Source organism: Drosophila suzukii, chromosome 3 (assembly GCF_043229965.1).
Source record: "Drosophila suzukii chromosome 3, CBGP_Dsuzu_IsoJpt1.0, whole genome shotgun sequence".
Classification (NCBI taxonomy): domain Eukaryota; kingdom Metazoa; phylum Arthropoda; class Insecta; order Diptera; family Drosophilidae; genus Drosophila; species Drosophila suzukii.
Window position 1 is genome coordinate 47,477,786 of NC_092082.1, and position 17,207 is coordinate 47,494,992.

Here is a 17,207-nt window from a genome sequence, read left to right on the forward strand (position 1 = left end):
TTCGCAAAATTAAAATCAATGACATAAAAACGGTCATAGTTTTAACTTCCTTTAAAGTGCGGCTAACAGTATTATCATTCCACAACCACATAAAGGTATGCCATATCGAAATCCGAGATCATTTGACCAAGCTATGGGCTTTTAAAGATGGAAAGAAGGCCCATTTCAGTAAACTTTCGCAAAATAAAATCAGTGACATAAGAACGGTCATATTTTGTACTACCTTTAAAGTTATATATTTTGATGCAGATAACAACATTATCATTCCACAAGCCCACAAAGGTGTGCCATATCGAAATCCGAGTTCATTTGACCAACTTATGGGCTTTTAAAGATTCAAGGAAGGACCATTTCTGTAAACCTTCTCAAAATTAAAATCAATGACATAAAAACGGTTATATTTTGTACTACCTTTAAAGTTATATATTTTAATACAGTTTAGAACAAAATCATTCCAAAAGCACGAAAAGGTATGCCATATCGAAATCCGAATTCATTTGACCAAGTTATGGGCTTTAAAAGATGGAAAGAAGGCCCATTTCAGTAAACTTTCGCAAAATTAAAATCAATGACATAAGAACGGTTATATTTTTTACTACGTTTAAAGTTATATATTTTAATGCAGATAACAACATAATCATACCACAAGACCATAAAGTTATGCCATAACGAAATCCGAGTTCATTTGACCAAGTTATGGGCTTTTAAAGATAGAAAGAAGGCCCATTTCTGTAAACCTTCTCAAATTAAAATCAATGACATAAAAACGGTTATATTTTGTACTACCTTTAAAGTTATATATTTTAATACAGATTAGAACAAAATCATTCCACAAACCCAAAACGGTATGCCATATCGAAATCCGCGTTCATTTGACCAAGATATGGGCTTTTAAAGTTGGAAAGAAGGCCCATTTCAGTAAACTTTCGCTAAAATAAAATCAATGACATCAGTCGACGTTTTGACTCCGAGAAGATTAGACGTACTTTAGTCATCGCAGAGCAAGTGATCGCAATACCCAAGTTCTTTTTCAAAAAATCAAAATCAAAACAAAATCCAAAAAAAAAAACCAAAAACAATTTCTGCACAGAAACCGTTACATCAACATCACACCACGGAGGGCCGCAGCCAGCCCGAAGCAGCTGCAATGAATCGACCGCCGGAGTTAAACTACCGCACACAGTGCAACGAGATACCTTTTTATGAACCGAAATTTATTGTTATAACTAGATCCGATGAAAGCAGTTTCGAAAAAGTGTCACCGATTGTAATCAAGAAAGTGATAGATTTCACATGTGGAAGCGAGTAATATCTTGCCAAAAAACTCGAGCTGGAACACTATTAATTAAAACGAAGGGGCTATATCAAGCACAGAGATTATTAAATCTAAAAGCTTTTCATGATTTTCCGGTAACAGTATCCGAACACAGCAGTCTTAACTCCACCCAAGGAGTAGTTTATTCAAACGACTTGCGAGGCATCCAGGAAGACGAAATTCTACGAGAGCTTTCAACCCAAAAAATAACGAAAGTAGAAAAAATCATTAAGTTTATTGATAACAAACCCACTGAAAATTGGCTACGAGAGTGTTAAGGTGCGACCCTACATCCCCTTGCCCCTTAAATGCCGCAACTGTCACAGACTGGGACACATAACAAAAGCATGCAAAAGCCCAAAACTATGCTCCAATTGCTCATCTGTTGATCACACTACCGACAAAGAGGAATGCTCCAACAACAAATTCTTCATCAATTGTAGAAATGACGTAAACGATGATCACAACCACAGCCCAGTAGAAAAATCATGTCCAGCTTTTATTAAACAAAAAGAAATTACAGCAATTAAAGTCACCGAGAAAGTTGATTTCAAGGAAGCCATAAAAATATACCATTCCAGGCATATACACAAACCCACATCATACGCAAAGATTGCTGCTAATCAAAAAACAACCAGTACTCAAAAGCAAAACAATGAAAACTCCGCAAACTATAAAACCCAACACCAACAACGACCTATTCGAAACTACGATGACATCTTAAGCGACGAAATGGAACCCTCTACATCCAGGACAGCGACACACCGCCGGCCCGTAGCCGAATGTGAAAGTGGCGACGAAGACATGGAGGTCGACCGAATTGATGCCTACATCCAAAAGATCACCAAAAAAGACGTTCCGGAATCAGACCGTAAGCTGAGAAGCCAGAATAAAGAAAAATCAGTAGTTTCTAAACCACTTAATGCCAAAGAAAAAACCGAAAAACCCACTATTAACACTAAGAATCTAAAACACCAGTAGTTCTTTAGTTAAAAGATTTACTCTACACCCTAGATATGACCCTGCTTATAATTCAATGGAACTGCAACGGCTACATGAACCTATATACATTTACAACTTATTCTAAAATCCCATATGCCTAAAGTAATCTGCCTTAAAGAAACTCAAATCCACTCCCTTCATAACATCCCTATACCCCCAAACTTTACAATTATAGAAAAAAACACAGCCAACAACTCACATGGTGGAGTAGCAATACTAGTCCACAACTCTATTCAATACGACCATCTTACAATGAACCACGATTTCGATGCAGTAGGCATAGTCCTACATTTCAAAATGAAAATTCGTCTATTAACAACATATATCCCACCAGATAAAAGTTTTCAGCTTGATAACTTGGTTAACATGTTTGGAAACCCTTACGAGAACACGATAATAACGGGGGACTTCAACAGTTGGCACCAAAGCTGGGGGTCGCCTACAATTAATAGGAAAGGAAACATTATATTTAAATACATCACTGATTCAAACCTACTCACTCTTAACGACGGATCTCCTACCCACTTTTCAACACATAATTCGCTGACGCACGTTGGTCTCACAATTAGTACTCCAAATCTTGTCACCCACTCAAAGTGGAAAACAGACGAAGACCTCTTTGGAAGCGACCACTTTTCCATACACATATCTCTGTTTGAGGACGTAATGGAAAGAGAAGGTTATGGACAGCCAAGATTTAAACTAGACGCAGCTGACTGGTCACTTTTTTCGGCCTTTACGGAGAAATACCACACCCTAAGAACAAGTAGCAACGATGTAAATCAAGAAGCAGCAAATATAATTAAAATTACAAGACAAAGTGCGAACATCTCTATTCCACAATCAAACCCCAGCTTTAACAAAAAGAAAACCGTCCCTTGGTGGAACACATCCCTCGAACTACTTAGAACCAAGAAAAACCAATCGTGGTACGTCCTAAGAAGAAACATAACTCTCGAGAACATCATACAGTTCAAGAAAAACAAGACTTTGTTTAGAAGAGAACTGAAACAAGCAAAACGCAGCTCACTGCAAAAGTTTACTGCAGAAATCAATCCCAATTCAGGCCCCTCAAAAATCTGGGCAAACATCAACACTTTCTGCGGAAGAAAAACCAGAAATGTCATACACTGCATAACATCTCTCACAACTCCATCCATAAACATTGTAAATTCAAAATCCATAGCCCAAGTCCTCGTCACTCACTGGTCAGAATCGTCTTCGGACTCCAAATGTACCGAGTCATTTCAAAGTAATAAGAACAGAGTCTACTCAACGAATTTAACCCACAACCCATCACCGAAAGCATTGCTAATAGAATCCAGAATCACATTGATTGAGTTTAAAGCAGCTCTAAACAGCATCAACGGAAAGACACCCTGTCTTGATCGCATATCATACCCAATGATAAAAAACGTATGTCAGCCATTAACAAGCCGGTTAATAAATCTATACAACAACATCCTAGACAGCCACATTCCTCAGCAATTTAAAAACAGTATTATAATACCAATCCATAAACCCAATACTCCCAAAACATCTCTAACCTCGTATCGTCCCATATCGCTCAACCCTTGTCTTTCGAAAGTGCTAGACAAAATCATAGCTAACCGACTCTGGTGGCTTGCAATAAACTGCAAACTCCTCGATAGTCGACAGCTCGGTTTTCGAAAGGGCATGTCCGTATCTGAATGCCTAACTCTGTTAGACTACCAGACTACCGTAGCCCTATCAACCAGAAGCCACCTCTCAATCATTGGTCTCGACTTCGAAAAAGCTTACGATAAAATAGGAATCCACGCAATAATAGACGAGCTACAGAGATGGAAAATCGGACCGAAATTGCTGAATTTCGTAAAGAACTTCCTAACCAATCGCAAGATCAAAGTCAAGGTGAGCAACTCTTTTTCTGAAGACAGACCACTGTACAACGGGATCCCTCAAGGTTCACCGCTGTCTGTGATTCTCTTCTTAATATCTTACAACAAATTATGCCGCACCATTGAAGTTCATAGGGGATTCAGATTCTTTTCCTATGCAGATGACTTCACCATACTGAAAATAATACATAAAAATGTTAACACAATGTCTATAAACCGTCTATTCACAGACATATTAAGCTGGTGCGACTACCGGGAGCGAAACTCTCTGTGCAAAAATGCAAGCATTTGCACCTCTGCCGGAAACATAGGTGCAATTTTACGATTACATCACAAGCACACTGTCTTAACCAAGCTAATTCCCTTAAAATCCTTGGCCTCACCATATCAAGTAGGTACAGGTGGAAAGATCACATAGACACTCTGGCAGTAGAATTATCAAAAAGACTCAACATAATTAAATGGTTAGGCAATCGTAGATACAACTGCGATACCAGATCTCTAATAAATACAATAAATGCTCTTATAATGTCCAAGATTGACTACTGCCTCCCATTTTATGGGAATTGCCCCATCTCCTGTCTAAGAAAACTCAAAACCATTTACCATGCACCTTTAAGACTTGCTTTTGGAGCACCACGTACAACCCCTATCAATAACCTTTTATTCGAAGCCGAGATTACGCCCATCGAGATTAGACTTGAGCTGACCACTGCAAGGATTTGTAAGGTTTTCTCATTCGCCAAAAATACGCCACTTCAAACTGTCCTTCAAAAGATAAAGAACGCTAAAGGAAACCCAGAATCCTTTCAATCATACATAAAGCCTCAGAATTCGTTATCGAAAATGGAATCAACAGCACTTCAGCCAAATTAAGGAAACAGAAATGTCCACCATGGTCCTTCTCTGAAGATAAAATAGACTTAACATAACATTACACAACCAAATCGAACACTCCAGCAACTGTGTTCCAAACAAAATTCCGCTCCCTTAAAGAACACTACAATAACTACGCATTCATATACACAGATGGATCCAAGTCCGGGCACGGAGTATCTTATAGCATCACTACGGTCACACGCATCATTAAAACAGCACTCCTACCAGCATATAGCTCTATCTTCACGGCAGAAGTGGCAGCTATTTATGCAGCGTGCATTTGCTCGGACTCACTATCGTCACTGCAATCAATAGCCAACATAAGCAATCAATCCTTCTATACCGCTCGAATTAGAGATACCCTCAACAGCAATCAATCGTATATAAAATTATTGTGGATCCCAGGACACACAAACATAACTGGAAACGACACAGCTGACGCAGCTGCGAAGGAAGCTCACTTATTTCCACACTTCTACGAAAACAATTACAACTACAAGGACACACAACTATTTATCAAACAAAAATTCAAAAAACAATTCGCATCCCTATAGTAAAACACTTCAGACCAATATAAACTTATCAACCCCAACAAACTATCCTTAAAAAATTACAACATAAAAAAAAACAACTTTAACCGCCAAGACTTGGTCAAGTTTTTAAGACTAAGGCTGGGACACTCCAAGCTCACGCACGAACACATAATAAACAAACAAGCAGCCCCGCAATGTGAGCGCTGCAACACAACGATCACAATCAAACACGTTCTTCTAGAATGTCCTCTCTTTCTATCGGAAAGAAACAAGTTCCTACCCTCAAACCCATCTGAACTCCTTACCCCCAACACCCTAAATATCAAAGCTTCCATGAATTTTCTAAAGGCAATTAAATTATACCATGTAATTTAAAACCTAGACATAGTCTAAATGTAAAAATGCAAATTGTAATATAACAAACGTAGCTTAAGGCCACAGTAGCTATAGCTGCAATAATAGGTTATAGGTAATTTCTCAATTGCCTTTTAACCTGAGAATAAATAAATAAATAAATAAATAAAAAATCAATGACATAAAAACAGTCATATTTTTTACTAACTTTAAAGTTATATATTTTAATGCAGATAACAACATTATCATTCCACAAGCCCACAAAGGTGTGCCATATCGAAATCCGAGTTCATTTGACCAAGTTATGGGCTTTTAATTTCAGGCTCATTTCAGTAAACCTTCGCAAAATTAAAACCAATGACATAAAAACGGTCATAGTTTTAACTACCTTTAAAGTTAAATGTTTAAGTGCGGCTAACAGTATAATCATTCCACAACCACATAAAGGTATGCAATATCGAAATCCGAGTTCATTTGACCAAGCTATTGGCTTTTAAAGATGGAAAGAAGGCCCATTTCAGTAAACTTTTGCAAAATTAAAATCAATGACATAAAAACGGTCATATTTTTTTTTAACTTTAAAGTTATACATTTTAATGCAGATAACAACATAATCATTCCACAAGCCCATAAAGGTATGTCATATCGAAATCCGAGTTCATTTGACCAAGTTATGGGCTTTTAAAGATGGAAAGAAGGCCCATTTCAGTAAACCTTCGCAAAATTAAAATCAATGACATAAAAATGGTCATATTTTTTAATACCTTTAAAAATATATATTTAAATGCGGATAACAAAATAATCATTCCACAAGCCCATAAAGGTATGCCATATCGAAATCCGACTTCATTTGACCAAGTTATGGGCTTTTAAAGATGTAAAGAAGGCCCATTTCAGTAAACCTTCGCAAAATTAAAATCAATGACATAAAAACGGTCATATTTTGTACTTCCTTTAAAGTTATATATTTTAATGCAGATAACAACATAATCATTCCACATGCCCATAAAGGCATGCCATATCGAAATCCGAGTTTATTTGACTAAGTTATGGGCTTTTAAAGATGGAAAGAAGGCCATTTCTGTAAACCTGTAACGAACTGATTTTGTGTGTCTGCTCGCTACGAGATTCGTGCGGCTAGCTCAGAAGATTGTGCGTTCGTCCCACCAAATTTATATGGCGTGATTGCCCGTAGATCAGTGAGAAATCAAAGTGTTCAAATGGTAACAGTGGGATTTATTCTCGTGGTATTAGTACAGCGGGTGTGTGGCTGGGCTGGCTTCGGTATCTCTTGGCTCTGGTTCTGCCGGCTGCTGGCGCTCCTCTTTCTGGCTCCTCGACGCGTTGACTCGTCCTCCTCTGGATCCTGGGTCTCGGGACGCTCGTAGAGGCCGCCTCTGCTTGCTTGCCGACGCGTTGCCTCGGGGTCGCTTGTTGCGCCTTAGACCCGCAGAGAGTTCGGCCGTGTGGGCTTAGGGAAGCGTCACCGTTCTCAGACTAGGGTGAACAAGCCTTGCTCTCCAGGCTGACGCCCTTCGAGGCAATACCTGTCCCTTGCTCTGTCCCGGACGGTCCCGCTAGGTTCTTGCTCAGTTCGCGCTGACAGTCAAGGCTGCCGCCCGGAGGCTGTCTAGCGGTTCACTTCACTTTACGCCTAGCGCAGACGAACGTTCCACCCGGCTTCACCCTAATCCGTGACGTCCGCGACGCTCCTGCGCTCCCCAATGAGCTCCGCGCGGCGATGGTAACGTGGCTGCCGGAAATGTCTGCTGGCGTCGCTGTCGATGTCCTCTGCGCTGTCTTCTGACCAGTATCTCGTTGTTCTGGCGCTCGGGGAGCTGGGCGGTCGCTGCTCGGGAACTTCGCCGGTAATCGCAGGGCTCTCCAGGCTGCCGCCTCTTGAAACCGCAAATCGATCTACCGCTCGTCCGTCACGCCAGGTCCTGCTTGGTCGGGCAAGGTACGCTTGGTCGCAGACAACTTTCCTCCCCAAGCTGACGGCTCTTCGTCGTAGGACTCTTTTGCTTGTCTCTGACAGACCCGCCGGGCGACTCGCCAGGGTGTGGTCGTGACAAAGTTAGAAAACAAACGCCTTGACTTAGCCGCGTGATGCCTTTCAGAACTCAGCCACCTGTGTCTCAATTCGGAGATTCCTGATGTCCTAATCCCGAGCGTCTCGACGTGGCGATCTTGCTCCTTGTATGCTTCCCACGGCGCTGCTTCCGACGACTCGCTTGGTTGTAGCTCCCTCGTAGATTATTTGCTTGACTGACTGTTTATTTATTTGGTACTTTAATTGATCTTGAAGGTTTGACTCCTCGTGATCGACTGATCCAGCTGCCAGCGCTCTGCGGCCTTATATAGGGCCTCCAAGCACCGTTATTTCCCTTTTGCGCACGGCCCGCTGGATCTCTCCACTCCGGGTCCAAAGTCCGTGCCTCCTGGTTGACCCACTTGTCCTTCATGTACCGCTTCCAATCGATGCTCCGCCCACTGCTGCCGTCCCGCTGATTTCCGTGATGCTTGTGGCACGCCTGTGTGCCACTCCACTGCCGAGATGTGGCACTTCTTCTCCCGGTCCAAAGTTCACCGGAGAGTCCAAAGTCCGGTGGAGTTTCGTTATCCCCTTTTGCATACGGCCCTCTTGCTCTGCCCGCGAAGTCTCCATTCTCTCTCGATCTCCATCCTTGGTCTCCAATCTCTCTCGCTCTCCTTCATTGGTCTCCAAACTCTCTCGCTCTCCTTCGTTGGTCTCCAAACTCTCTCGATCTCCACCCTTGGTCTCCAAACTCTCTCGTTCTCCTCGCCGCGCCGTTACTACGCGAATTCGCCGCGTATCTGGTAAGCGGCCGGCCATCTGCTGCTGGTTCTATTTGTGGGGAGTTATTCAACTCCTCACATTCCCCCCTTACTTCGGGAAACATTTAAGACTGGTTCCTACTCTCCGGCGTTTCCTTGCTTATCCTAGCCTTTGAGTCCTTGTGATTCCCGCGGCGCTCCCTCGTTGCTCCCTCGATGCTCCCTCGACGCTCTTAACTCCCTTGAGTTTCTACAGCGGGGGTCATCCTCCTCGTAGCAACTTTAAATCTCCCGCGCCGATATTTCCTGTGTTCCCACTGGGACATCGATACTCCTGGGCTATCGATCCCCAGCTCGCTGCTCATTGCTGCGTCTCACTCCTTTCCATGTTTCCTCCGCCTGGTCACACCATTCGTGCGTGATCGATATTTATTCGCATATCGATACCGACGGTGCGGCGTTGCCACCTGCTCGTTTGCGATATTTCCACCTTGGCCGATATTTCCATTGTCGTGTGCCCATCGATCGCACTATCGTCCAGTGCCAATCGATCGCCTATCGAGGCGCCCCCTTCCCTGGCTCGTGGTGATTTTGCAATTTTTCATGGGTAAGTTCCTTTTACATTTCCTCTACTCCTTCTCATCTTATCCTTCTTTCTCCTTTCGTCCTCTCTCGCCCTTCACTCGTCCTCTATCGGCTGCATCGGACTCCATATTGGCAGCTCTCGAGAGCGGGTGCGGAGAGGACTTCGCATTCACTTTGCAACCGGGACAGCAGGACCAGGACGCACCGCAAGCCGCCGTGCCGTCGCGACCGCGGGTGCTTCCTCAATACCCACCGGCCACTCGCTCCTGGCGACATCGCGCCAACCGCCTTCCTCCGGGGCCGAAACTTGCCGCATGAACTGCGGCCGCGGGCGCGTCGATCCGGGGTTCGAGACTTGACGCTGCAACGTCGGTCTTTGGATGGCCGGTGGCTCGGGCCACACCCAAGGTCCCTTCTGCAGCGATTCCGCCTCCCCCGTCGTTGCCGTCGTCGCCGGTGTTGGCGGGCCCGTGCTCGATGTCGGCGGGACCCACGCATCCTGCCGGCCTCTCGTCCGAGGATCCCGAGGATTTACCTTGGGTACCCCCTCCTCCCATATCCTGGGCTCCTTCTCCGTCGATACCGTCGCGGGCCCATCGGGCCACGTCCATACCAGTGTCTGCTGTCGCCACCGCACGACCTCGGCCACGAACGCCCGCGTGCTGTGACTTACGTGCGCGGCCGGTACCTCCGTCCGTGGTGGACTGTCTCCTCCTGCGGTTATGGCGTCGGCTGCGCGGTCGATTCCTCGGTTTGCGTTTGCTCCTCCGGTCGCTGTGGCTCGGTGTATCGCGGCGTGGGTGGCCGGGCCGGCCTCCACGGCGGCGTGGCCAACGGGGCTCCTCCGTCGCCATCTCGGGCTTCGTCCGTGAGCCACTCCCCCTCGTAGCTGGGAGTGGGTGGCACCTCCGGCAACCACCGCGGAGGGGATGGCGCGCATGGCTCGTCTCCATCCTCGCTCCTCGGACTGGGCTCCTCGGCCGCGTACCTGGGGGTGAGTGGAACTTCCCATGAGTCCTCCACCGGTGCCTCCCACAGACGTCGCTCCTCTTCCTCCGCCTCTCGCATACGGGCATGCCATCGCGCCGCCGCCGCTTCGTGGTCCTGCTTCAGCCGGATCTGCCATCGCGCCTCCTCCTCCGTCGACCGCTGCTGCTCCTCGTCCGACGGCTCCCGGTCCCGGAACCGTTTCCGAGTCTCTTCGGTGGCCCGACAGACATCCTCTGCGTGGCCCTCGGGAGTTCCGCTCCTTCGACGTCCGTCGTCCCGCGCGAAATCCGATCGCCCGCCGCCGCTTTCCGGAGCCGCCACTCTCTTTCTTCGACGACGGGATCGCCGACCACCTCCACGTCACTGTCGGAGCTCACCGCGGGTTCTGGTTCGGAGTCCTCGTCGCGGGTCCGCTCCAGGGCCCGCCGCGGAGCTCGGGCCGGGTCTCCGACCATCCTTGCCCCGGGCGAGGTTCCTGTAGGGCCGACATCCTCCTGCGCGCTTCGGATCTGGTGACGCGTGTGCTTATCTTGGTTTCCTGAATTGTAATGCTCGACCGTCGCCAGGCTCCCCATACATGAAACCTCGGTTGCACGCCTTCCTTTTGCCCGATACCGCTATGTCCTTTCTTTGGGGCGCTTGCTCTCTTACGGTACAGCTCTCTTTGCTGTGCCGTCTTCCCCCTTTCTTCGCAAACCACAAGTTGTACTCCCTCAGATCACCGTGGCACTCTGGATGCTGCGGTTCGTTGTACCTCCCGGTTCCGTAACCAACTTGCTTGAGACCCTACCTTGATCACCCTTGGTGAGTATCCTTGGAAGTTGTCCTTGGGCCTACACCTTGCTTCGGGGCGTTCCTGGGTGGTATCCTTGGGGTATCCTTGGGGCATTATTGTGGTATCCTTGAGATGTCCTTCGAGTACTATTGGGGTATCCTTGGGGTGTCTTTCGAGTACTATTGGGATATCCTTGGGGTATCGTTGGTCTATTCCTAGGGTATCCTTCGGGTGTCCTTTGGGTATCCTTCGGGTATCCTTAATGGTATTGTTGGGGTGTTCTTCGGGTATCCTTAGGGTATCGTTGGGCTATCCCAAGGGTGTCCTTCGGGTGTCCTTTGGGCACCCTTAGAGGTATTGTTGGGGTGTCCTTCGGGTATCCTTCGTGTGTCCTTTGGGCTCACTTAGAGGTATTGTTGGGGTGTCCTTCGGATATCCTTCGGGTGTCCTTTGGGCACACTTACAGGTATTGTTGGGGTGTCCTTCGGGTATCCTTAGGGTATCGTTGGGCTATCCCTAGGATGTCCTTCTGGTGTCCTTTGGGCACACTTAGGGTATTGTTGGGGTATCCTTGTTGAAGTGATTTGCTTTTGCTAGTGTTGTTGTCGACCTTGTCCGTGTCCTTCCCGCCTGGCCTAACCACGGATGACTCTGGCAAATGCCCGACGCTGAATCCTGTTGCCTTGCGGGTGGATCCCTATACGTTACCCGTATTCTTGTGCCGTTTTGTAAGTGTTCCTTCCGCCTGGCGTTATCGCGGATGACTCTGGCAACTGCCCGACGCTGAATCCTGTTGCCTTGCGGGTGGATCCCTACATGTTACCCGTATCCTTGCGATGTTTTGTAAGTATCCCTTCCGCCTGGCGTAATCGCGGATGACTCTGGCAACTGCCCGACGCTGAATCCTGTTGCCTTGCGGGTGGATCCCTATATGTTACCCGTATCCTTGTGCTGTTTTGTAAGTGTCCCTTCCGCCTGGCGTAATCGCGGATGACTCTGGCAACTGCCCGACGCTGAATCCTGCTGCCTTGCGGTTGGATCCCTACACGTTGCCCGTATCCTTGTGCCGTTTTCTAAGTGTCCCTTCCGCCTGTCTTCTAGCCTGCCCTCCAGGGCGACATTAAGCCTCTGTGCTTCGTTAGCGAAGAATTGGCGGACAATATTGCCGCTCTAGGAAGGATTACAAAGACGAGACGGCAAGTTAGGTCGGCAGATGGAAGGTGCGGCGGAATTGATACGCAGCTCGAGGTGGAGGTCAAATTCGGCAACAAACAAGTGTCCATGAGCCTGTTGATTTTACCCGGAGTAGTGGATCCACTAGTGTTGGGATGGAACTTCCTGAAACAAGTCGGAACCGAGATAAGGTGTGCTGGACACGAGATAATAATACCAGGCAGGAACCGACACAATGGATGGCTCGAGGAGAAGCTATCAGTAGCATTCGTTCAACAAGTAAACGAGTTGGACGATACTACAGCGTTCCTTGAAGCAGAGCTGGCAGACTTCAGCACAATGACGGGAACATCGAATATGGCAGAACACCAGATCAAAATGAAGGATGACAAGCCAATCAAGCAGAGATACTACCTCAAGAACCCGAAAATTCAAGGGGAAATCAACGCAAAGGTGGACGAGCTTCTCCGAATGGGGTTCATAGAGCATTCAAAAAGTCCATACAGCTCACCCATCGTAATGGTGAAAAATAAGACGGGCAAGTGGAGACTGTGTGTCGACTTCAGGCAGATCAACGCGAAGTCAGAGAAGGATGCATACCCAATGCCCCGCATAAACTACATCCTGGATCAACTAAGGGAAGCGCGGTACATCAGCAGTTTGGACCTGAAGGATTGATACTGGCAAATCCCACTGGAAGAGAGTAGCAGGCAATATACGGCGTTCACGGTACCAGGCAAAGGTCTGTTTCAGTGGAGGGTAATGCCGTTCGCACTTCACTCGGTTTTGGACCAAGTAATCGGCACCGAGATGTCACCTCACGCATTCGCTTACCAGGGTGACATAATAGTGATCAGTCGATCACGAGGAGTCAAACCTGCAAGATCAGTTAAAGCAAATCAGTCAAATCAGTCAAGCAAATAATCTACGAGGGAGCTACAAACAAGCGAGTCGTCGGAAGCAGCGCCGTGGAAGCACACAAGGAGCAAGATCGCCACGTCGAGACGTTCGGGATTGGGACATCAGGAATCTCCGAATTGAGACACCGGTGGCTGAGTTCTGGAAGGCATCACGCGGCTAAGTCAAGGCGTTTGTTTTCCAACTTTGTCACGACCACACCCTGGCGAGTCGCCCGGCGGGTCTGTCAGAGACAAGCAAGAGAGTCCTACGACGAAGAACCGTCGGCTTGGGGAGGAAAGTTGTCTGCGACCCAGCGTGCCTTGCCCGACCAAGCAGGACCTGGCGTGACGGACGAGCGGTAGATCGATTTGTGGTTTCAAGAGGCGGCCGCCTGGAGAGCCCTGGCGACTCGCCAGGGTGTGGTCGTGACAAAGTTGGAAAACAAACGCCTTGACTTAGCCGCGTGATGCCTTCCAGAACTCAGCCACCGGTGTCTCAATTCGGAGATTCCTGATGTCCCAATCCCGAACGTCTCGACGAGGCGATCTTGCTCCTTGTGTGCTTCCCACGGCGCTGCTTCCGACGACTCGCTTGGTTGTAGATCCCTCGTAGATTATTTGCTTGACTGATTTGACTGATTTGCTTTAACTGATCTTGAATGTTTGACTCCTCGTGATCGACTGATCCAGCTGCCAGCGCTCTGCGGCCTTATATAGGGCCTCCGGGAACCGTTATATCCCTTTTGCGCCGGGCCCGCTGGATCTCTCCACTCCGGGTCCAAAGTCCGTGACTCCTGGGTGACCCCTTGTCCTCCAAGTACCGCTTCCAATCGATGCCCCGCCCACTGCTGCTATCCCGCTGATTTCCGTGATGCTTGTGGCACGCCTGTGTGCCGCTCCACTGCCGAGGTGTGGCACTTCCTCTCCCGGTCCAAAGTTCACGGGAGAGTCCAAAGTCCGGTGGAGTTCTGTTATCCTGTTTTTGCACACGGCACTCTTGCCTTGCCCGCGAAGTCTCCTTTTTCTCCCGATCTCCGTGCTTGGTCTTCAAACTCTCTCGCTCTAGGTCCTTGGTCTCCATACACTCCCGATCTCCATCCTTGGTCTCCAAACTCTCTCGCTCTCCATCCTTGGTCTCCAAACTCTCTCGCTCTCCATCCCTGGTCTCCAAACTCTCTTGTTCTCCATCCAAGTCTCCAAACTCTCTTCGCCGCGCCGTTACTACGTGAATTCGCCGCGTAACTGGTAAGCGGCCGGCCATCTGCTGCTGCTTCTATTTGTGGGGAGTTATTCAACTCCTCACAAACTATAATAGTAATCAAAGGAATACTAACAACTTGAGGTTTAATCAACCCGATAGCCAGAATAGAAACAATTATAATCAATAAAAACCCTAATTGGAATCAGGGCAGACAGTATAGTCCACAATAATCAATGGAATTCCAATAAAGCTCAGCAAAGCAAGCCAGAACCGATGGACGTAGATGAATCCTTACAGATTCAGAATAAGTACAATCAGGGCTATAACAATTATGGTAACAACAACTATAATCAGAATAAATGGAATCAAAATAAAAAGCCAGAGACACAAACAACTCAGCAAAATAATCCTCAGAACAAAAGAGAACCAACAGGTACGGTTAACCAACCGGCAAACAAAACTATGCGATTAAATAATATCGAAGAGGACCATTTTTTAGGCCAGAATCCGGAGTAGGATTACCCTACCTAATCCGATATGATAGCAAGATAAATAAAAAGCTTAAAATCTTAATTGACACAGGAGCAACCTCCTGCTATATCAAAACAGGAATTTATAAAATCAAAAACGAGCTTCCTATATATAAAAGAGTATCTACGGCTAATGGATATTCTGTAATTAAATATTATCACATGGTAACGATCTTTGACACGGGTTACACATTTTATGAAATAGACGGGTTAAAGTCAGATTTTCTAATAGGTTACAACCTATTAAAAAAAAATAGGAGCTGTAATAGACACAGAAAAAGGAGTAATAAAATATGGGGGCAAAGAAGAAAAATTGGTTTATGATAACGACAGCTCTTTTAACCAACTTTCCTTATCGGAAGAAAAAACCATTCATCCATTAAAGGAATTTATTATACGAAAATACTTTGATGAAAAGGCCAAAATCAGAACTGAGTCTGAAGAGGCAAATCAAAGCAAAACAAGTTTGGGATTAAAATATCCTGAACACGCCGTCGTTGAAGTATCCGACAAAAATTATAGTTTGGGATTCAAAAATCCTGAGCGCGCCGTCGTTGAAGTATCCGACGAAAATTCTAGTTTGGGATTAAAAAGTCCTGAGCAAGGTCCTGAGTTGATTTATCCGACAACAATGAAATAAACAGTAAGAGTGAATCAACTCCACACCAAAGAATGGATTTGGAAAATGAAATAATAAATATTATCAATAAAGAGCACTCGAAGATAAACATGCAAGTCCCTTTCAGGACTGTATTCGCGGTGAAATAAACACAGAAAAGGATAGAGCTATTATAGCAAACCCTATGCTCTATCGGCTTCAGATTTTGTAAACTCTGAAGCTAATCGCATGTTAAAGGAAGAATTATAAGACCAAGCAAGAGCCCTTATAATTCTCCAGTTTTAGTTGTACCAAAAAGAGGATTTAATGAAGATGGTACTGCAAAACTAAGATTAGTTATAGACTATAAGACTCTAAATGAAAACACCATTCCCGACAGATATCCAATGCAAGATCCTTCAGTGATTTTGTCGAAACTTGGAAAGACTAAATACTTTTCCACGATCGACTTGAAGTCTGGGTTTCACCAGATTTTAATGAAAGAAACAGACATTAAAAAAACCTCATTTTCTATAAATAACGGAAAATATGAATTTTTGAGAATGCCATTTGGGCTAACAAACGCTCCCAGAATATTCCAACGTGCAATGGATGATATTTTGAGAGAACAAGTGGGTAAAACATGTCACGTATATATGGATGACATTAATATATTTTCTAAAACAATAGAACAACACTACAAGGACTTAATCGTCATAATTAATATATTGCTGAACGCAAATATGAAAAATTTCACTTGAAAAATCAAAGTTCTTCAAATTAGAAGCCACATTTCTTGGCTACGTTGTTTCCCACAATGTAATCAAAACAGACCCCGAAAAAATATCTACAATATTAAAGTATCCAATTCCAAAAAACATTCGAGAGCTTAGAAGCTTCCTAGGCCTTACTGGCTATTACAGAAAATTTGTATAAAGCTACGCAAAAATTGCAAAACCGCTAACAAAGTATTTGGAAGGTCAAAATGGTAAAGTATCCAAAAAAATGTCCCGTAAAACTTCCATACAGTTGGACGATTCAGCTGTAAGAGCTTTTAACGAGCTCAAAGATAATTTAATTGCACAAATCGAATTGGTACAACCAAATTCACTTTAACGACCGATGCGTCCGATCTAGCTATTGGTGCTGTTCTTTCTCAGGAAGGAAAACCAATAACCTTCATTTCAAAAACTCTAACTAAAGCCGAACAAATATATGCAACCAATAAGAAAGAACTTTTAGCAATAGTTTGGGCATTTAAAAATTTGCGAAACTATCTATACGGCGACATAGAAATCTCTACAGATCACCAACCACTGTCTTTCTCGATCTCTCAAAAAAATCCAAACATCGAGATGAAAAGATTCATTCATTGAAAGTTACTCTCCCAAAATAATTTATAAACCAGGATCTACCAATGTAGTTGCTGACGCCCTATCAAGAATTCAAATTAACAACCTAACGGACAGTAACGAGTCGGTCTCAGATCAAAATACTCAGCATTCTGCAGAGAGTAGTTTTGAGAATGTTATACAAGAAACCCGCAAACCTTTAAACCAGTTTAAGCAACAATTGCTAATAGCAACGGGGAGGTATACAATACATGAGATGGTCAATATATTCGGAAATACCAGACATATAATAGAATTTTATAACCCGGAAAATTTGGTATCAATCTTAAGGGAATATATCCC

The 17,207-nt window shown here is 45.3% G+C and overlaps 1 protein-coding gene across 1 annotated transcript; it reads right to left on the bottom strand.

Annotated features, from left to right (window-relative positions):
- Positions 1 to 10,067: 10,067 nt before the first annotated feature.
- On the bottom strand, positions 10,068 to 14,265 carry LOC139352806 (fibrous sheath CABYR-binding protein-like). The gene is made up of 6 exons (XM_070995439.1): positions 14,180 to 14,265; positions 13,915 to 14,107; positions 11,577 to 11,809; positions 11,128 to 11,404; positions 10,659 to 10,846; positions 10,068 to 10,596 (listed from the first exon to the last, which is right to left on the bottom strand). The coding sequence occupies exons 1-6, from the start codon at positions 14,263 to 14,265 to the stop codon at positions 10,068 to 10,070; spliced, it is 1,506 nt and encodes a 501-aa protein (XP_070851540.1).
- Positions 14,266 to 17,207: the final 2,942 nt, after the last annotated feature.